General features: G+C 41.1%; 1 protein-coding gene across 2 annotated transcripts; it reads right to left on the reverse strand.

The window, feature by feature from the left end:
- Positions 1-14,992: 14,992 nt before the first annotated feature.
- LOC143315065 (G2/M phase-specific E3 ubiquitin-protein ligase-like) lies at positions 14,993-22,002 on the reverse strand. 2 transcript variants are annotated; one of them, XM_076722508.1, is made up of 14 exons: positions 21,221-22,002; positions 20,184-20,437; positions 19,986-20,096; positions 19,577-19,720; positions 19,385-19,462; positions 19,252-19,299; positions 19,033-19,158; positions 18,765-18,935; positions 18,396-18,664; positions 17,881-18,191; positions 17,278-17,456; positions 16,776-16,948; positions 16,469-16,683; positions 14,993-16,311 (listed from the first exon to the last, which is right to left on the reverse strand). In XM_076722508.1, exons 3-14 carry the CDS (start codon positions 20,073-20,075, stop codon positions 16,067-16,069), a joined length of 2,049 nt encoding a protein of 682 aa, XP_076578623.1. In that variant the 5' UTR covers positions 20,076-20,096; positions 20,184-20,437; positions 21,221-22,002; the 3' UTR covers positions 14,993-16,066. The 2 variants fall into 2 exon arrangements, with proteins under 2 accessions (XP_076578623.1, XP_076578624.1); XM_076722509.1 differs by having other exon boundaries at positions 19,986-20,437.

A 22,002-nucleotide genomic window follows, 5' to 3' on the forward strand; every position in this document is an offset into this window, starting at 1 on the left:
TGAGGTTTGTCGTCTTTGTCTAAGCTTAACAGGTACAATAGGGCCACTGGGAGGTCTCTAAAGATGGCAGGTTTCCTGGTTGGCTGGATTGAGTCTGAACAGCCACACTGCAGTGTTTGGGCTGCTGAGACATCTCCTTCAACAACAGAAAATGTCTACACTGTTAAGTGGTAAATTTAATTATTCAGCCCGTTTGCTCACCTTTTCCTACTTTTTTTTATTGTGAATCCATTTGGACTCTCCAACGTCTTCATGGTGCTTTTGTTATTCGACAAAAATGCAGCAGTAAGTAAAATCTTATGGAGAAAAGTAAGAGGAGTTAGCCGTGCTAAAAGCTAACTAGCTTAGCGGAGTAGCTAGCAGCGACTGTTGTCTCTGAGGCCGTTGACTCTAGATATTCACGATTTGATGTTGAGTCACCTTAAAATGACACATTTAAATGTGTTCAATTAAAACCAGTAAATGAGTTCAAATGGACAAGAAAGCTAAAGAAGCGCGGACACGTTTTGTGTGTGAATTACTGCATCTTCCCTGAGTCATTCCGAAGCACAGTGTCTCCATGGGCTTTTTAAGGCTTTATGCAAAGACGGTGACAAAGACTCAGAACAATAATAATTATAATACAGTAAACTTTGTTGTAATGTCTGTTGGCTGGAAATCATTCACAATCCAGTCATTGGATTCAAAGCTAAAAATATCCATTAATGCAGTTTTTTCCGCCACAATGAAGTTGAAACGTGACTGAATGTGGTGTATTTCTGGCAGACTTGGCTTGCCGTAGGTGCCTGGGTGCTTGACGTGATGTCACGTTCAAGGCCGCGCTCTCGCCAGTAATTAACGTGGGACTCTGCTGTGAAGCTGGAGACGAGCGGCGGTGGTGTATTTGCGACAAAAAAAAAGAAATTTGAAGGAGCGGCGGATTTAGGAATGGCGGCCCGCCACTCCTAAATGAATGTAGAGGAAACACTGCACACTGACGATGCAGTTTGGTTGAACTGAAAGTTGGTAAAAATCAGTTTTTGTACTTTATTTCTTCTCTCGGTCCATCGTTTTCGCAGTATTTGGGCAGAAAAACGTTTTTCTGCGTAGAAGATTTTTGGTGTATTTCCGCTCATACGCTGATGGAAACATCAGTGTATAGTTCAACATTTGGAAAATTTGGCTGAAAATGGACAAATTCAAAAAGTCTTCTGCTCGCTTCAGAAGGTTTTTAATACATGAAACAAGCACAAATGTCACGTTTTCTTCATGTTTTGTTTACTTTTTTTTTTCTTTTTCACCATTCGAGGTTCGACCGCCGCTCTTCGGCTCACGCTGCGCTCTCTTCTTCTGCAGTTGGCGCCATCTGCTGCTCATGTTGATGAACAAACTCCTAATAATCACATGACAGCAGAGGATGGAAACCAGCTTTCATTCGTTTTCTTTCTGTGCATTCGTTTGGAGACTTTTTCAACTTTTATACAGCAGCATGTAAAGTTCAGGAGAAGGTGAGCAGCAGAGAAATCCTCAAATTTTCTCAAACTACAAACTATTTTTGAAACCTAAAACCTCATCTAAACTGTTGCTGAATTATATCCAGGTAGAAAACTTGCTGCAGATTTCTGGTTTTGTGTAATTTCAGCTCTGACGGTTTTTACGCGTGTTCTTGGAGGACTTCATTATGGTGTAAAAAGCGACGTTTTTTTGTGCATTACGGCGAAAAAAACGCAGCAAAATCTGAAAAAACGCTGTTTTTTCCGCCACAATGAAGTTGAAACGTGACTGAATGTGGTGTATTTCTGGCAGACTTGGCTTGCCGTAGGTGCCTGGGTGCTTGACGTGATGTCACGTTCAAGGCCGCGCTCTCGCCAGTAATTAACGTGGGACTCTGCTGTGAAGCTGGAGACGTGCGGCGGTGGTGTATTTGCGACAAAAAGAAAGAAATTTGAAGGAGCGGCGGATTTAGGAATGGCGGCCCGCCACTCCTAAATGAATGTAGAGGAAACACTGCACACTGACGATGCAGTTTGGTTGAACTGAAAGTTGGTAAAAATCAGTTTTTGTACTTTATTTTTAGTTCTCAGTCCATCGTTTTCGTAGGATTTAGTCATTAAAACGTTTTTCTGTGTAAAAAATTTTTGGTGTATTTCCGCTCATACGCTGGTGGAAACATCAGTGTATAGTTCAACATTTGGAAAATTTGGTTGAAAATGGACAAATTCAAAAAGTCTTCTGCTCGCTTCAGAAGGTTTTTAATACATGAAACAAGCACAAATGTCACGTTTTCTTCATGTTTTTTTACTTTTTTTTTTTTACTTTTTTTTTTTCTTTTTCACCATTCGAGGTCCGACCACCGCTCTTCGGCTCACGCTGCGCTCTCCTCTTCTTCTGCAGTTGGCGCCACCTGCTGCTCACGTTGATGAAATCCTCCACCATTTTCTCAAACTTCATCTAAACTGTTGCTGAATTATATCCAGGTAGAAAACTTGCTGTAGATTTCTGGTTTTGTGTAGTTTCAGCTCTGCAGGCTGAGCTGAAGCAGACGTTCACACACTGACGATGCAGTTTGGTTGAACTGAAAGTTGGTAAAAATCAGTTTTTGTACTTTATTTCTTCTCTCAGTCCATCGTTTTCGCAGTATTTGGGCAGAAAAACGTTTTTCTGCGTTGAAGATTTTTGGTGTATTTCCGCTCATACGCTGACGGAAACATCAGTGTATAGTTCAACATTTGGAAAATTTGGCTGAAAATGGACAAATTCAAAAAGTCTTCTGCTCGCTTCAGAAGGTTTTTAATACATGAAACAAGCACAAATGTCACGTTTTCTTCATGTTTTTTTACTTTTTTATCCACCATTGGAGGTTCGGCCGCCGCTCTTCGGCTCACGCTGCGCTCTCTTCTTCTGCAGTTGGCGCCACCTGCTGCTCATGTTGATGAAATCCTCCACCATTTTCTCAAACTTCATCTAAACTGTTGCTGAATTATATCCAGGTAGAAACGTTGCTGTAGATTTCTGGGTTTTGTGTAGTTTCAGCTCTGCAGGCTGAGCTGAAGCAGACGTTCACACACTGACGATGCAGTTTGGTTGAACTGAAAGTTGGTAAAAATCAGTTTTTGTACTTTATTTCTTCTCTCAGTCCATCGTTTTCGCAGTATTTGGGCAGAAAAACGTTTTTCTGCGTAGAAGATTTTTGGTGTATTTCCGCTCATACGCTGATGGAAACATCAGTGTATAGTTCAACATTTGGAAAATTTGGATGAAAATGGACAAATTCAAAAAGTCTTTTGTTCGCTTCAGAGGGTTTTTAATACATGAAACAAGCACAAATGTCACGTTTTCTTCATGTTTTTAACCAGATTTCTGGGTTTTGTGTAATTTCAGCTCTGACGTTTTTTACGGGCGTTCTTGGAGGACTTCATTATGGCGTAAAAAGCTGCGTTTTTTTTGTGCATTACGGCGAAAAAAACGCAGCAAAATCTGAAAAAATGCATTTTTTTCCGCCACAATGAAGTTGAAACGTGACTGAATGTGGTGTATTTCTGGCAGACTTGGCTTGCCGTAGGTGCCTGGGTGCTTGACGTGATGTCACGTTCAAGGCCGCGCTTTCGCCAGGACGTCGGACTCTGCTGTGAAGCTGGAGACGAGCGGCGGTGGTGTATTTGAGACAAAAAAAAAAGAAATTTGAAGGAGCGGCGGATTTAGGAATGGCGGCCCGCCACTCCTAAATGAATGTAGAGGAAACACTGCACACTGACGATGCAGTTTGGTTGAACTGAAAGTTGGTAAAAATCAGTTTTTGTTCTTTATTTCTTCTCTCAGTCCATCGTTTTCGCAGTATTTGGTCATTAAAACATTTTTCTGCGTAAAAGATTTTTGGTGTATTTCCGCTCATACGCTGGTGGAAACATCAGTGTATAGTTCAACATTTTGAAAATTTGGATGAAAATGGACAAATTCAAAAAGTCTTCTGCTCGCTTCAGAAGGTTTTTAATACATGAAACAAGCACAAATGTCACGTTTTCTTCATGTTTTTTTACTTTTTTTTTTTCTTTTTCACCATTGGAGGTTCGGCCGCCGCTCTTCGGCTCACGCTGCGCTCTCCTCTTCTTCTGCAGTTGGCGCCATCTGCTGCTCATGTTGATGAACAAACTCCTAATAATCACATGACAGCAGAGGATGGAAACAAGCTTTCATTCGTTTTCTTTCTGTGCATTCGTTTGGAGACTTTTTCAACTTTTATACAGCAGCATGTAAAGTTCAGGAGAAGGTGAGCAGCAGAGAAATCCTCAAATTTTCTCAAACTACAAACTATTTTTGAAACCTAAAACCTCATCTAAACTGTTGCTGAATTATATCCAGGTAGAAAACTTGCTGCAGATTTCTGGTTTTGTGTAGTTTCAGCTCTGCAGGCTGAGCTGAAGCAGACGTTCACACACTGACGATGCAGTTTGGTTGAACTGAAAGTTGGTAAAAATCAGTTTTTGTACTTGATTTCTTCTCTCAGTCCATCGTTTTCGCAGTATTTGGTTATTAAAGCTTTTTTCTGCGTTCAAGATTTTTGGTGTATTTCCACTCATACGCTGATGGAAACATCAGTGTATAGTTCAACATTTGGAAAATTTGGATGAAAATGGACAAATTCAAAAAGTCTTCTGCTCGCTTCAGAAGGTTTTTAATACATGAAACAAGCACAAATGTCACGTTTTCTTCATGTTTTTTTTACTTTTTTTTTCACCATTCGAGGTTCGACCGCCGCTCTTCGGCTCACGCTGCGCTCTCCTCTTCTTCTGCAGTTGGCGCCACCTGCTGCTCATGTTGATGAAATCCTCCACCATTTTCTCAAACTTCATCTAAACTGTTGCTGAATTATATTCAGGTAGAAAAGTTGCTGTAGATTTCTGGGTTTTGTGTAATTTCAGCTCTGACGGTTTTTACGCGTGTTCTTGGAGGACTTCATTATGGTGTAAAAAGCGACGTTTTTTTGTGCATTACGGCGAAAAAAACGCAGCAAAATCTGAAAAAACGCTGTTTTTTCCGCCACAATGAAGTTGAAACGTGACTGAATGTGGTGTATTTCTGGCAGACTTGGCTTGCCGTAGGTGCCTGGGTGCTTGACGTGATGTCACTTTCAAGGCCGCGCTCTCGCCAGTAATTAACGTGGGACTCTGCTGTGAAGCTGGAGACGAGCGGCGGTGGTGTATTTGCGACAAAAAAAAAGAAATTTGAAGGAGCGGCGGATTTAGGAATGGCGGCCCGCCACTCCTAAATGAATGTAGAGGAAACACTGCACACTGACGATGCAGTTTGGTTGAACTGAAAGTTGGTAAAAATCAGTTTTTGTACTTTATTTCTTCTCTCAGTCCATCGTTTTCGCAGTATTTGGGCAGAAAAACGTTTTTCTGCGTAAAAAATTTTTGGTGTATTTCCGCTCATACGCTGATGGAAACATCAGTGTATAGTTCAACATTTGGAAAATTTGGCTGAAAATTGACAAATTCAAAAAGTCTTCTGCTCGCTTCAGAAGGTTTTTAATACATGAAACAAGCACAAATTTCACTTTTTCTTCATGTTTTTAACCAGATTTCTGGTTTTTGTGTAGTTTCAGCTCTGACGTTTTTTACGCGCGTTCTTGGAGGACTTCATTATGGCATAAAAAGCGGCGTTTTTTTGTCCATTACGGCAAAAAAAAAAACGCTGCGAAATCTGAAAAAACGCGGTTTTTGCCACCACAATGAAGTTGAAACGTGACTGAATGTGGTTGTTACGGCCAGCGCCGGCTCCCCTGTTTCTTGTGTGGTTTCCGCTGTGTGTGTGTGTGTGTATATACATATGTAGAGTAACCTGTGTGGAACCTCGTCGCCTGTTGGATGCCTGAAGAGGGAGGCGTGGACCGACAGACGAGGTTGTGATTGGTGCGGCGGCGTCCAGGACAACCAATCGCCAGCTGCCAGCACCAATATAACCTGGCCAAATGAGGCAACGGGGCGGCTGATGTGCAGCACGCCAGATTAAACTGTGTGGTCCTTGTGGCAGCGCAAGCCGTGTAAATTGCTGAGAGCAAAATAGAACTGTGTGAAAAATAGGAATTTGGATGCTGACTCTTGTGTATTTATGTTTTGTTTTGTTTGTTAGTGCGACTTAGAGAAGTTTGGTTCCATTTTTTGTTCATAAGCCAAGAAGTGTTTGGTTACGTTCTCCTTTTGAGGACCCGCTTTGTGTTTTATTACTTTTATGGTTTGAGCAGCATCCACCCGCCCACTTCCTTTGTTTGCCTCAGTTTTCAACTTTACATCTTTTTTTTTTGCAAACTTATCAATAAACCTTTTTATTTATACCAAGTACCACCGGTTGTTATGTTGCTTCCCTTCCCCCTCGAGCCGGGGTCGTAACAGTGGTGTATTTCTGGCAGACTTGGCTTGCCGTAGGTGCCTGGGTGCTTGACGTGATGTCACTTTCAAGGCCGCGCTCTCGGCAGTAATTAACGTGGGACTCTGCTGTGAAGCTGGAGACGTGCGGCGGTGGTGTATTTGCGACAAAAAAAAAGAAATTTGAAGGAGCGGCGGATTTAGGAATGGCGGCCCGCCCATCCTAAATGAATGTAGAGGAAACACTGCACACTGACGATGCAGTTTGGTTGAACTGAAAGTTGGTAAAAATCAGTTTTTGTACTTTATTTCTTCTCTCAGTCCATTGTTTTCGCAGTATTTGGTCATTAAAACGTTTTTCTGCTTGAAGATTTTTGGTGTATTTCCGCTTATACGCTGGTGGAAACATCAGTGTATAGTTCAACATTTGGAAAATTTGGCTGAAAATGGACAAATTCAAAAAGTCTTCTGCTCGCTTCAGAAGGTTTTTAATACATGAAACAAGCACAAATGTCACGTTTTCTTCATGTTTTTTTACTTTTTTATCCACCATTGGAGGTTCGGCCGCCGCTCTTCGGTTCACGCTGCGCTCTCTTCTTCTGCAGTTGGCGCCACCTGCTGCTCATGTTGATGAAATCCTCCACCATTTTCTCAAACTTCATCTAAACTGTTGCTGAATTATATCCAGGTAGAAACGTTGCTGTAGATTTCTGGTTTTGTGTAGTTTCAGCTCTGCAGGCTGAGCTGAAGCAGACGTTCACACACTGACGATGCAGTTTGGTTGAACTGAAAGCTGCTAAAAATCAGTTTTTGTACTTTATTTCTTCTCTCAGTCCATCGTTTTCGCAGTATTTGGGCAGAAAAACGTTTTTCTGCGTAGAAGATTTTTGGTGTATTTCCGCTCATACGCTGATGGAAACATCAGTGTATAGTTCAACATTTGGAAAATTTGGATGAAAATGGACAAATTCAAAAAGTCTTTTGTTCGCTTCAGAGGGTTTTTAATACATGAAACAAGCACAAATTTCACTTTTTCTTCATGTTTTTAACCAGATTTCTGGGTTTTGTGTAATTTCAGCTCTGACGTTTTTTACGGGCGTTCTTGGAGGACTTCATTATGGCGTAAAAAGCTGCGTTTTTTTTGTGCATTACGGCGAAAAAAACGCAGCAAAATCTGAAAAAATGCATTTTTTTCCGCCACAATGAAGTTGAAACCTGACTGAATGTGGTGTATTTCTGGCAGACTTGGCTTGCCGTAGGTGCCTGGGTGCTTGACGTGATGTCACGTTCAAGGCCGCGCTTTCGCCAGGACGTCGGACTCTGCTGTGAAGCTGGAGACGAGCGGCGGTGGTGTATTTGAGACAAAAAAAAAAGAAATTTGAAGGAACGGCGGCGAGGATTTAGGAATGGCGGCCCGCCACTCCTAAATGAATGTAGAGGAAACACTGCACACTGACGATGCAGTTTGGTTGAACTGAAAGTTGGTAAAAATCAGTTTTTGTTCTTTATTTCTTCTCTCAGTCCACCGTTTTCGCAGTATTTGGTCATTAAAACATTTTTCTGCGTAAAAGATTTTTGGTGTATTTCCGCTCATACGCTGACGGAAACATCAGTGTATAGTTCAACATTTTGAAAATTTGGATGAAAATGGACAAATTCAAAAAGTCTTCTGCTCGCTTCAGAAGGTTTTTAATACATGAAACAAGCACAAATGTCACGTTTTCTTCATGTTTTTTTACTTTTTTTTTTTCTTTTTCACCATTGGAGGTTCGGCCGCCGCTCTTCGGCTCACGCTGCGCTCTCCTCTTCTTCTGCAGTTGGCGCCACCTGCTGCTCATGTTGATGAACAAACTCCTAATAATCACATGACAGCAGAGGATGGAAACCAGCTTTCATTCGTTTTCTTTCTGTGCATTCGTTTGGAGACTTTTTCAACTTTTATACAGCAGCATGTAAAGTTCAGGAGAAGGTGAGCAGCAGAGAAATCCTCAAATTTTCTCAAACTACAAACTATTTTTGAAACCTAAAACCTCATCTAAACTGTTGCTGAATTATATCCAGGTAGAAAACTTGCTGCAGATTTCTGGTTTTGTGTAGTTTCAGCTCTGCAGGCTGAGCTGAAGCAGACGTTCACACACTGACGATGCAGTTTGGTTGAACTGAAAGTTGGTAAAAATCAGTTTTTGTACTTGATTTCTTCTCTCAGTCCATCGTTTTCGCAGTATTTGGTTATTAAAGCTTTTTTCTGCGTTCAAGATTTTTGGTGTATTTCCACTCATACGCTGATGGAAACATCAGTGTATAGTTCAACATTTTGAAAATTTGGATGAAAATGGACAAATTCAAAAAGTCTTCTGCTCGCTTCAGAAGGTTTTTAATACATGAAACAAGCACAAATGTCACGTTTTCTTCATGTTTTTTTTACTTTTTTTTTCACCATTGGAGGTCCAACCACCGCTCTTCGGCTCACGCTGCGCTCTCCTCTTCTTCTGCAGTTGGCGCCACCTGCTGCTCATGTTGATGAAATCCTCCACCATTTTCTCAAACTTCATCTAAACTGTTGCTGAATTATATTCAGGTAGAAAAGTTGCTGTAGATTTCTGGGTTTTGTGTAATTTCAGCTCTGACGGTTTTTACGCGTGTTCTTGCAGGACTTCATTATGGTGTAAAAAGCGACGTTTTTTTGTGCATTACGGCGAAAAAAACGCAGCAAAATCTGAAAAAACGCTGTTTTTTCCGCCACAATGAAGTTGAAACGTGACTGAATGTGGTGTATTTCTGGCAGACTTGGCTTGCCGTAGGTGCCTGGGTGCTTGACGTGATGTCACTTTCAAGGCCGCGCTCTCGCCAGTAATTAACGTGGGACTCTGCTGTGAAGCTGGAGACGAGCGGCGGTGGTGTATTTGCGACAAAAAAAAAGAAATTTGAAGGAGCGGCGGATTTAGGAATGGCGGCCCGCCACTCCTAAATGAATGTAGAGGAAACACTGCACACTGACGATGCAGTTTGGTTGAACTGAAAGTTGGTAAAAATCAGTTTTTGTACTTTATTTCTTCTCTCAGTCCATCGTTTTCGCAGTATTTGGGCAGAAAAACGTTTTTCTGCGTAAAAAATTTTTGGTGTATTTCCGCTCATACGCTGATGGAAACATCAGTGTATAGTTCAACATTTGGAAAATTTGGCTGAAAATTGACAAATTCAAAAAGTCTTCTGCTCGCTTCAGAAGGTTTTTAATACATGAAACAAGCACAAATTTCACTTTTTCTTCATGTTTTTAACCAGATTTCTGGTTTTTGTGGTTTCAGCTCTGACGTTTTTTACGCGTGTTCTTGGAGGACTTCATTATGGCATAAAAAGCGGCGTTTTTTTGTCCATTACGGCAAAAAAAAAAAAACGCTGCGAAATCTGAAAAAACGCAGTTTTTTCCGCCACAATGAAGTTGAAACGTGACTGAATGTGGTTGTTACGGCCAGCGCCGGCTCCCCTGTTTCTTGTGTGGTTTCCGCTGTGTGTGTGTGTGTGTATATACATATGTAGAGTAACCTGTGTGGAACCTCGTTGCCTGTTGGATGCCTGAAGAGGGAGGCGTGGACCGACAGACGAGGTTGTGATTGGTGCGGCGGCGTCCAGGACAACCAATCGCCAGCTGCCAGCACCAATATAACCTGGCCAAACGAGGCAACGGGGCGGCTGATGTGCAGCACGCCAGATTAAACTGTGTGGTCCTTGTGGCAGCGCAAGCCGTGTAAATTGCTGAGAGCAAAATAGAACTGTGTGAAAAATAGGAATTTGGATGCTGACTCTTGTGTATTTATGTTTTGTTTTGTTTGTTAGTGCGACTTAGAGAAGTTTGGTTCCATTTTTTGTTCATAAGCCAAGAAGTGTTTGGTTACGTTCTCCTTTTGAGGACCCGCTTTGTGTTTTATTACTTTTATGGTTTGAGCAGCATCCACCCGCCCACTTCCTTTGTTTGCCTCAGTTTTCAACTTTACATCTTTTTTTTTTGCAAACTTATCAATAAACCTTTTTATTTATACCAAGTACCACCGGTTGTTATGTTGCTTCCCTTCCCCCTCGAGCCGGGGTCGTAACAGTGGTGTATTTCTGGCAGACTTGGCTTGCCGTAGGTGCCCGGGTGCTTGACGTGATGTCACGTTCAAGGCCGCGCTTTCGCCAGGACGTCGGACTCTGCTGTGAAGCTGGAGACGAGCGGCGGTGGTGTATTTGAGACAAAAAAAAAAGAAATTTGAAGGAACGGCGGCGAGGATTTAGGAATGGCGGCCCGCCACTCCTAAATGAATGTAGAGGAAACACTGCACACTGACGATGCAGTTTGGTTGAACTGAAAGTTGGTAAAAATCAGTTTTTGTTCTTTATTTCTTCTCTCAGTCCACCGTTTTCGCAGTATTTGGTCATTAAAACATTTTTCTGCGTAAAAGATTTTTGGTGTATTTCCGCTCATACGCTGACGGAAACATCAGTGTATAGTTCAACATTTTGAAAATTTGGATGAAAATGGACAAATTCAAAAAGTCTTCTGCTCGCTTCAGAAGGTTTTTAATACATGAAACAAGCACAAATGTCACGTTTTCTTCATGTTTTTTTACTTTTTTTTTTTCTTTTTCACCATTGGAGGTTCGGCCGCCGCTCTTCGGCTCACGCTGCGCTCTCCTCTTCTTCTGCAGTTGGCGCCACCTGCTGCTCATGTTGATGAACAAACTCCTAATAATCACATGACAGCAGAGGATGGAAACCAGCTTTCATTCGTTTTCTTTCTGTGCATTCGTTTGGAGACTTTTTCAACTTTTATACAGCAGCATGTAAAGTTCAGGAGAAGGTGAGCAGCAGAGAAATCCTCAAATTTTCTCAAACTACAAACTATTTTTGAAACCTAAAACCTCATCTAAACTGTTGCTGAATTATATCCAGGTAGAAAACTTGCTGCAGATTTCTGGTTTTGTGTAGTTTCAGCTCTGCAGGCTGAGCTGAAGCAGACGTTCACACACTGACGATGCAGTTTGGTTGAACTGAAAGTTGGTAAAAATCAGTTTTTGTACTTGATTTCTTCTCTCAGTCCATCGTTTTCGCAGTATTTGGTTATTAAAGCTTTTTTCTGCGTTCAAGATTTTTGGTGTATTTCCACTCATACGCTGATGGAAACATCAGTGTATAGTTCAACATTTTGAAAATTTGGATGAAAATGGACAAATTCAAAAAGTCTTCTGCTCGCTTCAGAAGGTTTTTAATACATGAAACAAGCACAAATGTCACGTTTTCTTCATGTTTTTTTTACTTTTTTTTTCACCATTGGAGGTCCAACCACCGCTCTTCGGCTCACGCTGCGCTCTCCTCTTCTTCTGCAGTTGGCGCCACCTGCTGCTCATGTTGATGAAATCCTCCACCATTTTCTCAAACTTCATCTAAACTGTTGCTGAATTATATTCAGGTAGAAAAGTTGCTGTAGATTTCTGGGTTTTGTGTAATTTCAGCTCTGACGGTTTTTACGCGTGTTCTTGCAGGACTTCATTATGGTGTAAAAAGCGACGTTTTTTTGTGCATTACGGCGAAAAAAACGCAGCAAAATCTGAAAAAACGCTGTTTTTTCCGCCACAATGAAGTTGAAACGTGACTGAATGTGGTGTATTTCTGGCAGACTTGGCTTGCCGTAGGTGCCTGGGTGCTTGACGTGATGTCACTTTCAAGGCCGCGCTCTCGCCAGTAATTAACGTGGGACTCTGCTGTGAAGCTGGAGACGAGCGGCGGTGGTGTATTTGCGACAAAAAAAAAGAAATTTGAAGGAGCGGCGGATTTAGGAATGGCGGCCCGCCACTCCTAAATGAATGTAGAGGAAACACTGCACACTGACGATGCAGTTTGGTTGAACTGAAAGTTGGTAAAAATCAGTTTTTGTACTTTATTTCTTCTCTCAGTCCATCGTTTTCGCAGTATTTGGGCAGAAAAACGTTTTTCTGCGTAAAAAATTTTTGGTGTATTTCCGCTCATACGCTGATGGAAACATCAGTGTATAGTTCAACATTTGGAAAATTTGGCTGAAAATTGACAAATTCAAAAAGTCTTCTGCTCGCTTCAGAAGGTTTTTAATACATGAAACAAGCACAAATTTCACTTTTTCTTCATGTTTTTAACCAGATTTCTGGTTTTTGTGGTTTCAGCTCTGACGTTTTTTACGCGTGTTCTTGGAGGACTTCATTATGGCATAAAAAGCGGCGTTTTTTTGTCCATTACGGCAAAAAAAAAAAAACGCTGCGAAATCTGAAAAAACGCAGTTTTTTCCGCCACAATGAAGTTGAAACGTGACTGAATGTGGTTGTTACGGCCAGCGCCGGCTCCCCTGTTTCTTGTGTGGTTTCCGCTGTGTGTGTGTGTGTGTATATACATATGTAGAGTAACCTGTGTGGAACCTCGTTGCCTGTTGGATGCCTGAAGAGGGAGGCGTGGACCGACAGACGAGGTTGTGATTGGTGCGGCGGCGTCCAGGACAACCAATCGCCAGCTGCCAGCACCAATATAACCTGGCCAAACGAGGCAACGGGGCGGCTGATGTGCAGCACGCCAGATTAAACTGTGTGGTCCTTGTGGCAGCGCAAGCCGTGTAAATTGCTGAGAGCAAAATAGAACTGTGTGAAAAATAGGAATTTGGATGCTGACTCTTGTGTATTTATGTTTTGTTTTGTTTGTTAGTGCGACTTAGAGAAGTTTGGTTCCATTTTTTGTTCATAAGCCAAGAAGTGTTTGGTTACGTTCTCCTTTTGAGGACCCGCTTTGTGTTTTATTACTTTTATGGTTTGAGCAGCATCCACCCGCCCACTTCCTTTGTTTGCCTCAGTTTTCAACTTTACATCTTTTTTTTTTGCAAACTTATCAATAAACCTTTTTATTTATACCAAGTACCACCGGTTGTTATGTTGCTTCCCTTCCCCCTCGAGCCGGGGTCGTAACAGTGGTGTATTTCTGGCAGACTTGGCTTGCCGTAGGTGCCCGGGTGCTTGACGTGATGTCACTTTCAAGGCCGCGCTCTCGCCAGTAATTAACGTGGGACTCTGCTGTGAAGCTGGAGACGTGCGGCGGTGGTGTATTTGCGACAAAAAAAAAGAAATTTGAAGGAGCGGCGGATTTAGGAATGGCGGCCCGCCACTCCTAAATGAATGTAGAGGAAACACTGCACACTGACGATGCAGTTTGGTTGAACTGAAAGTTGGTAAAAATCAGTTTTTGTACTTTATTTCTTCTCTCAGTCCATCGTTTTCGCAGTATTTGGTCATTAAAACGTTTTTCTGCTTGAAGATTTTTGGTGTATTTCCGCTTATACGCTGATGGAAACATCAGTGTATAGTTCAACATTTGGAAAATTTGGCTGAAAATGGACAAATTCAAAAAGTCTTCTGCTCGCTTCAGAAGGTTTTTAATACATGAAACAAGCACAAATGTCACGTTTTCTTCATGTTTTTTTACTTTTTTATCCACCATTCGAGGTCCGACCGCCGCTCTTCGGCTCACGCTGCGCTCTCTTCTTCTGCAGTTGGCGCCACCTGCTGCTCATGTTGATGAAATCCTCCACCATTTTCTCAAACTTCATCTAAACTGTTGCTGAATTATATCCAGGTAGAAAACTTGCTGTAGATTTCTGGGTTTTGTGTAATTTCAGCTCTGCAGGCTGAGCTGAAGCAGACGTTCACACACTGACGATGCAGTTTGGTTGAATTGAAAGTTGGTAAAAATCAGTTTTTGTACTTTATTTCTTCTCTCAGTCCATCGTTTTCGTAGTATTTGGTCATTAAAATGTTTTTCTGCGTAGAATATTTTTGGTGTATTTCCGCTCATACGCTGATGGAAACATCAGTGTATAGTTCAACATTTGGAAAATTTGGATGAAAATGGACAAATTCAAAAAGTCTTTTGCTCGCTTCAGAAGGTTTTTAATACATGAAACAAGCACAAATGTCACGTTTTCTTCATGTTTTTAACCAGATTTCTGGGTTTTGTGTAATTTCAGCTCTGACGTTTTTTACGCGTGTTCTTGGAGGACTTCATTATGGCGTAAAAAGCTGCGTTTTTTTTGTGCATTACGGCGAAAAAAACGCAGCAAAATCTGAAAAAATGCATTTTTTTCCGCCACAATGAAGTTGAAACGTGACTGAATGTGGTGTATTTCTGGCAGACTTGGCTTGCCGTAGGTGCCTGGGTGCTTGACGTGATGTCACGTTCAAGGTCGTGCTCTCACCAGGACGTTGGACTCTGCTGTGAAGCTGGAGACGAGCGGCAGTGGTGTATTTCTGGGTTTTGTGTAGTTTCAGCTCTGCAGGCTGAGCTGAAGCAGACGTTCACACACTGACGATGCAGTTTGGTTGAACTGAAAGTTGGTAAAAATCAGTTTTTGTACTTTATTTCTTCTCACAGTCCATCGTTTTCGCAGTATTTGGTCATTAAAACATTTTTCTGCGTTCGATATTTTTGGTGTATTTCCGCTCATACGCTGATGGAAACATCAGTGTATAGTTCAACATTTGGAAAATTTGGATGAAAATGGACAAATTCAAAAAGTCTTCTGCTCGCTTCAGAAGGTTTTTAATACATGAAACAAGCACAAATGTCACGTTTTCTTCATGTTTTTTTACTTTTTTTTTTTCTTTTTCAACATTGGAGGTTCGACCGCCGCTCTTCGGCTCACGCTGCGCTCTCCTCTTCTTCTGCAGTTGGCGCCATCTGCTGCTCATGTTGATGAACAAACTCCTAATAATCACATGACAGCAGAGGATGGAAACCAGCTTTCATTCGTTTTCTTTCTGTGCATTCGTTTGGAGACTTTTTCAACTTTTATACAGCAGCATGTAAAGTTCAGGAGAAGGTGAGCAGCAGAGAAATCCTCAAATTTTCTCAAACTACAAACTATTTTTGAAACCTAAAACCTCATCTAAACTGTTGCTGAATTATATCCAGGTAGAAAACTTGCTGCAGATTTCTGGTTTTGTGTAGTTTCAGCTCTGCAGGCTGAGCTGAAGCAGACGTTCACACACTGACGATGCAGTTTGGTTGAACTGAAAGTTGGTAAAAATCAGTTTTTGTACTTTATTTCTTCTCTCGGTCCATCGTTTTCGCAGTATTTGGGCAGGAAAACGTTTTTCTGCGTAGAAGATTTTTGGTGTATTTCCGCTCATACGCTGATGGAAACATCAGTGTATAGTTCAACATTTGGAAAATTTGGATGAAAATGGACAAATTCAAAAAGTCTTCTGCTCGCTTCAGAAGGTTTTTAATACATGAAACAAGCACAAATGTCACTTTTTCTTCATGTTTTTAACCAGATTTCTGGCTTTTGTGTAATTTCAGCTCTGACGTTTTTTACGCACGTTCTTGGAGGACTTCATTATGGCGTAAAAAGCGGCATTTTTTTTGTCCATTACGGCAAAAAAAACGCTGCGAAATCTGAAAAAAAACACAGTTTTTTCCGCCACAATGAAGTTGAAAAGTGACTGAATGTGGTGTATTTCTGGCAGACTTGGCTTGCCATAGGTGCCCGGGTGCTTGACGTGATGCATGTATGAGAATTGGTATGCTAAGACATGCATGACATTCTAAAATGAACATCTGAACCAGGGGCATGCTTCAAGACAGCATTGTATCAAATAAGTTTTAAGCACAAATATAATAGCTCAAGTGAAAACTCAACTTCCATTAGTAATTTTTACACACACATAGCGACATCACACAAGTCCAAAGGTTGGAGCTTTCAAAATTCCTTCCATCATGTATTGTTTGAAGGCTTCATAGGAAGAGTGCAGAGGCAGGTGGAGTACAAGAACACAAGTATTTGCTTCTGGGAAGATTCTGTTGCCCTCATGAAGGAACTGAATTTGTGGACGGTGCGGAAATCCCAGTGGAGGCACTGTTGAGGCTCCACATGTAAACTCCAATATCTTCTCAAGAGTGACTGGACTGCATTCTCCTTCTGTGACACAAGACAGTGGTGAGAAGCAGTAATTCAGGCCCCTTAAACATATTATGATGTCTAATATGACTTCCCTACAGTTATGAGCAAAGTCTACAATATAAATGTGAAGAGTAAAAATCAGCAAATTACTCCATAAGTATTTTAAATAGTATACCTTCAATATCAATTAACCAGTCACGCCAAAAGCATATTGTCGTGTTTTCTCTGTCTCTCCTGTTGCTGCCCTGCACAGAGAAGTCCACGTCAAATAAAGTGCACAGGTCCTTCGCCTGCAGTGGAATCTCCTCACTGACAAACAGGCTGTAGAACACTGCCGGATTCTTCCTCAGCTCCTCCAGTAAACCAAGGGTTTTTAACCCCTCAGCAAACCTATAAAAACATGTGACATAATGTGTGAATTGTCCTGGGCTCATGACAGTTCTAATTTTCAAACAGATAAGACAGGTGAGGCGATCAGTTACTGGTCCAGGGCAGTCGCCAATCTTCCATTGACGAAGAAGTCTGCAGCTGACTGGATAAGGGAGTCCCTCTCCTGAAGGCTGGACACATGTCTCCAGGCACCTATAATGCTGAGACTATCTGCTGCCTCTGCAATTGCACTGTTCGCCTCTTGGACTGTTGTTGCTTCCTGAATCTAAAAAGAGAGAAAGAAAGAAAGAAAGATAGAAAGAAAAATAGACAGGCAGAAAAAGACAATGAAAGACAAAAAGAAAGAAAAAAAGAAAGAGAGAGATAGTGAGTGGGTGAGTGGCACATAAAAGGACAAGGATAATTAAAACGTGCAGGATTCTAGAATCCAAAATTGGCTTATAAGGATACCTTCCCTGTTTAAATTAGATGTCAGTAGTTGTACACTATGAAAAGAAGTCTTTCATAAATAATAGAAAGTTAATAGAAAGCAACTAGAGGGCTGTTTCTACAGTAGACTGTACATTCAATGTATAACACCTTTCTCCTGCTTACTTTGGTCAACTGTTCCCTGAAGGTATGGTCACCAACTTCATCCACCGTGGCCGGGGATGTTGGTATCCCACAGATTTGATGGAAAAGCCTTTGAGAGAAGAAATGTGGACCGACTCCTCCATGAACGACACACACAGCTATCATTTTTGCCACCCATGCATATAGTTTGGTCTGCAAAGCTAAAATTAAAGACATAACAGTAAACTATTGTTCTGCTATAATGCTTCTTAAAAATGTAATACCTTAAAATGCTATAATTAATACTAGTGCTACTACAGATAACTTTTTATTGCACCTTTCAAGACATGTAAAAGGGTGTTTCAGTAGATTAAAAGATGAAGCAATGAAGAATCATGGAAAAATCCTGACCAAGAATTAACAAATCAAGGCAAAATAATTAAACAAATTAAGTAAGATGATTCACAGACAACACCACAAGATGAAACCTGGCCAACACATAAAAAAAAAACAAGCAGAATAAACACAATAAATCAGACAGGAGAAATAAAGGAGAGCAATCATGTTTAAATGGGTTTCCGTGTATAAATTTCTAGAATTCCGCCAGTTGAATGAGGACAGTCCAAAAAATTTGGGCTGCCTTACCTTGAGTATCAAGAGACAAACGCCGGTCTTTCTCATGTCCCTCAAAGATGTTTGACTGGTGGACGGCCCTCATCAATAGTCTTAGGTACTCTCTTGTCGGGCCGCCTTCGTCAACTGCCCCTTCACCATTGTCATCTTCATCCACAAACACAACATCCAATTTTGCTTCAGGGTTGAAGTTCCTACGTTTGAATGCCCGCAGGCTACACAGGAAAACATTATCCCTGCACACATTTATCTGGTTGCTTGTTGGACAGAAGCTTCCATCAACTTTGCTGACCAGTTTTTTCAATATGGTCTGTAGATCAATCCTGCAACCAAAGAAGTTCATGCATTTTATTCATATGCCAAATATGTACCATAATTTATAACAGTTTTAAACCACCTGATTAAATGTAACAGAATATAAGCGTCACACTGACTTTGGTTTAGTGTGAGTCCTTTATATAGTATAGAAAATGAAAAATCTACATACACAAAAAAAATATAAAGTCAAGTTAATGAGAGAAACATACTCATCCACAGGTCCTCCGAGGTGATGTGTTGAGACAGGAGACAGATTTTGTGAAATTGTCTCATCTTGTTCATCAAGAATAATGACTGGTTCCTGGGCAGATGAAGGCGGGAGTGATGGTTCATCATGCAGAGTCAGGATTTCTTGTGGTTGTGAGAACAGAGTGAGCGGTGGATGTGAGGAGGGCTCAGAGAGACTTGGCTGGGTGGAGGGCTCAGACAGCGATGACTGACCATGAGATCCATCGTTCTGTTGACCTGAGAGAATTTCCTGAAGACAAACATGCACAATACATAAGCTTGCACAAACCAAAACACATTCCGTTTTCATTTGAGACAGGGAATAAAATGCAACAAACATTTTCATTTACCTGCACATCCTGATTTGAAAACCAAAGTACATATAGAGTTGAGGATGCTTTTATGCCATGATCCATTATTGCCCCAGAAGAACTGCTCTCAATTGGTCTTGATGATGTGGCTTCTTGCACCACAAAGATTTCACTGGCAATATCATCCTGTCCCACAAAGTCAAACAAGATCTAAAAAGATGTAAAACAGAGTTACACCAGTCAAATTTTACAACCCACTGAACCACTGAGACGACACCTGATATTTCTCAAGCTGAACACACATCACCTGGATTGGCTCAGACAAGCTGAATTTCCTCATGTTGATGCGTCCATTTGGATATTTAAATTTGATCAACACCCCATCTGAGGGTTCCTCACATGCAGACATTCGCTGACGTCTTGCCTCAATAGCCTGAAATGTGATTTCTCTCATTAAAAATAAAAAACAAAAATCTTCAGCTAGTTCAACCTAATTAGTCCAAAGTAATATATTACAAACACAAACCTTTAGACGTCTTTCCTCACAGGTCTGATAGGCTAGTTTCTTCCTCTCCTATTAAAAGAAGACCACATTAAAAGCGCGTATGCATTCTGCAAGAGCATGTAAAACATACATAGTAAGAACTTGGAAATATTACCTTCTCCTGATCCACAGACAAACTTTTATTACACTCCTGGTCTTGCTGGGCACGCATTGCTCCCCATTCTTGAAAAGCCTAAAGTAAAACATCAAAAATGGCATTTCTCACAAATCACCATGAAATAGTACACACACATAAAATGAATAAAGACTTAAAAAATAGATTCTATACAGTGTCAAAATTGGTTACCTGATTTGCAACCACACTTTGAGCTTGGTTACTCTCAGTCACAGGGGCAGCCTCATCTTGTACTGGAGCTGCAGAGAGTGGTGGGGATGAATTCGTGGATATGGCAGAGGATGTGGATGTCACAGAAAATCCAAATGATTTCTCCTTCAGCGAGAGAAAAAAAACACACACACACACACACAGTGGAAACAAAATACATCATTAGAAAATATCCATAGGTAGAAAAAATACATAAGTACAAGAACTGTTACCCTATGGATGTAACTGCTCAGACAGTATAAATAAATATATCTTAACACATATTAGAAAAAGACAATAAAAACACTGTTTATATTTGTATACTCATCACTACAAAGTGCATAGTGGACATAACAAAAATACTTTGATGTGCAATCATTTTAATATGGACCTGATCTGAGACCACATTTTCCTTAGCCACTTGTGAGGTCTCATCTACTGCTGGAGCTGCAGAGAGTGGTGGGAATGAATTCTGGGACATGGCAGAGGGTAGTGATGTTACCTGAGGGTAGAGAGGGTAACTTCAGTTATAGGCACAGACATTATAGAGACCACATTTATATGATTGTAGTATGATATAATTCCATACCTGCAAGACAGCGGCTCGTGGCACTATGTAAAGTCTGCTTTTGCCAACAGCTGCTTTTAGATCTCTCACAGAACTAACTTGTAATTTCTGGATCTTGCGTCCTTTGCCTGTCCTTGCCAATTCAAAGCCTACCAAATTTAAACTGATGCGAGGGTAGCTTTGGCAAACAAAGTTGTTCAATTCAGATAAACTCCAGTTTAACCCAATCTTTGATTTTGTGCGCCCGGCCTCCGTTGACTCATGCACAGGTTTTCCTAAAAATGGAAATGTAAACATCAGTATAATCTGTTTCTAGTGGCAAAGTAACACATTCATTAGTTGCTTTATGAAAGATCTTTCAGGACTCCTAGCAAACTGTTTAAGTTTGCCAGGAGTCTTGAGAGATCTTGCCCAGACTCCTACAATGTTCAAGAAGCTAGTTTCAAAGACAAATTCCACAAATCAAGGCATCCAAACCATGTTTCATATTTTCAGACATAATCAGTGTTGCCAAACCCCACAAGTAGACCTGTATGACTACCACAGTTAACCTAAGATCATTTGTGTTTCTACTAAGTTTACAGCTTTAAAACTAAATGAACCCTACACACATCACACATTTGAGCCTCTGGATGCAATATGCAAAAGAACATTAACATACGATGGTGTAGCTTAGCCTCTGAATGCACCACCCAGATCCTCACACTAACCATAACCACCATTGACTAACTTCAGATAGCTGATGCAAAAGGATTCATTGGGAGGTGTTCCTGGACATTTTCAAAGTGATGCCTTGGTATGAGAAAGTGAAACTGTTATGAAAATGCATTAAAGAGTAAACTGCTCTACAATATTTCCTTAAAACACAGGCTAAATGTAATTTAATATAGTCAACTGTTTCCCAATATAGAGACAGTATATCAAATGGGACCAGACAGGCTCAAGCTAACATAAAATTCAAAGCAGCTCATTCCATAGTTTTCTTTGCAAGAAGGTTAGATAATAAGGTGTAAAAGTAAATAACACTCAGTTATTATGTGCTTCAATCTCACATTTACCTAATCCAAGTTTAGCCAGTTCATTAAGTTCTTTTGTGGGGGGCAGAGAACCATAATCTGGCCCTGGAAGGAGAAAAAGTTCTGCTTGCCAAATAGGTTTTTCCCTGCGGCCACCAGATCCTCCTGTAAACACAAATACATTTAACTGTGTTAGCAGTCATTCTTGGCTACAATGTTTCCAGCATGATACCAATTCTGTTCACTGGCACATGCCTACTTTGGCATTATGGCAAACAGTAGCAGGTAAATTAACATTAAGCTTAAATATTCATGAGGCTGGTGCAATAGGCCAGGCCAGTAAATTATGCTGCAAATAACTTTGCAGTAACAAGCACGATACGTCAACCCAGCAAAACAAGTTAGGTGAAGTTAGCATATTATTTAACAGCTAGCAGCTAACCTGAACTTCTGCTAGCGCCTTAGTAATGTTGACGTTAAAAAAAGAAAACTTACCCCGAACTCGTTGAACTTGCCGGCGAAATAGTCGTCGTGTTGTGGAAAGTAACGTTGAATCATCATTTCTCTTGTCTTGCACGGGCTGCTGCATTAAAATGACGATTGAAAACTCCTTCGCCCTCCGGCTGCTCCAGCATGGTGCTAATCAATAGCTAACAGTTAACACAGGTGCAATTTGATTTGATGATTTGAACAACAACGCGCTCCACTCCCGCCGGGCCTAATAGGCTCTGTGCGCAAGCCTCGTGACGTACTTCCGATTCCGCCTGAAATCGGCAAACCAGTTTCCGGTTTACTTGCCTCTCCTGTCAAAACAGCGCTAAAAT

Source organism: Chaetodon auriga, chromosome 22 (assembly GCF_051107435.1).
Source record: "Chaetodon auriga isolate fChaAug3 chromosome 22, fChaAug3.hap1, whole genome shotgun sequence".
NCBI classification, from domain to species: domain Eukaryota; kingdom Metazoa; phylum Chordata; class Actinopteri; order Chaetodontiformes; family Chaetodontidae; genus Chaetodon; species Chaetodon auriga.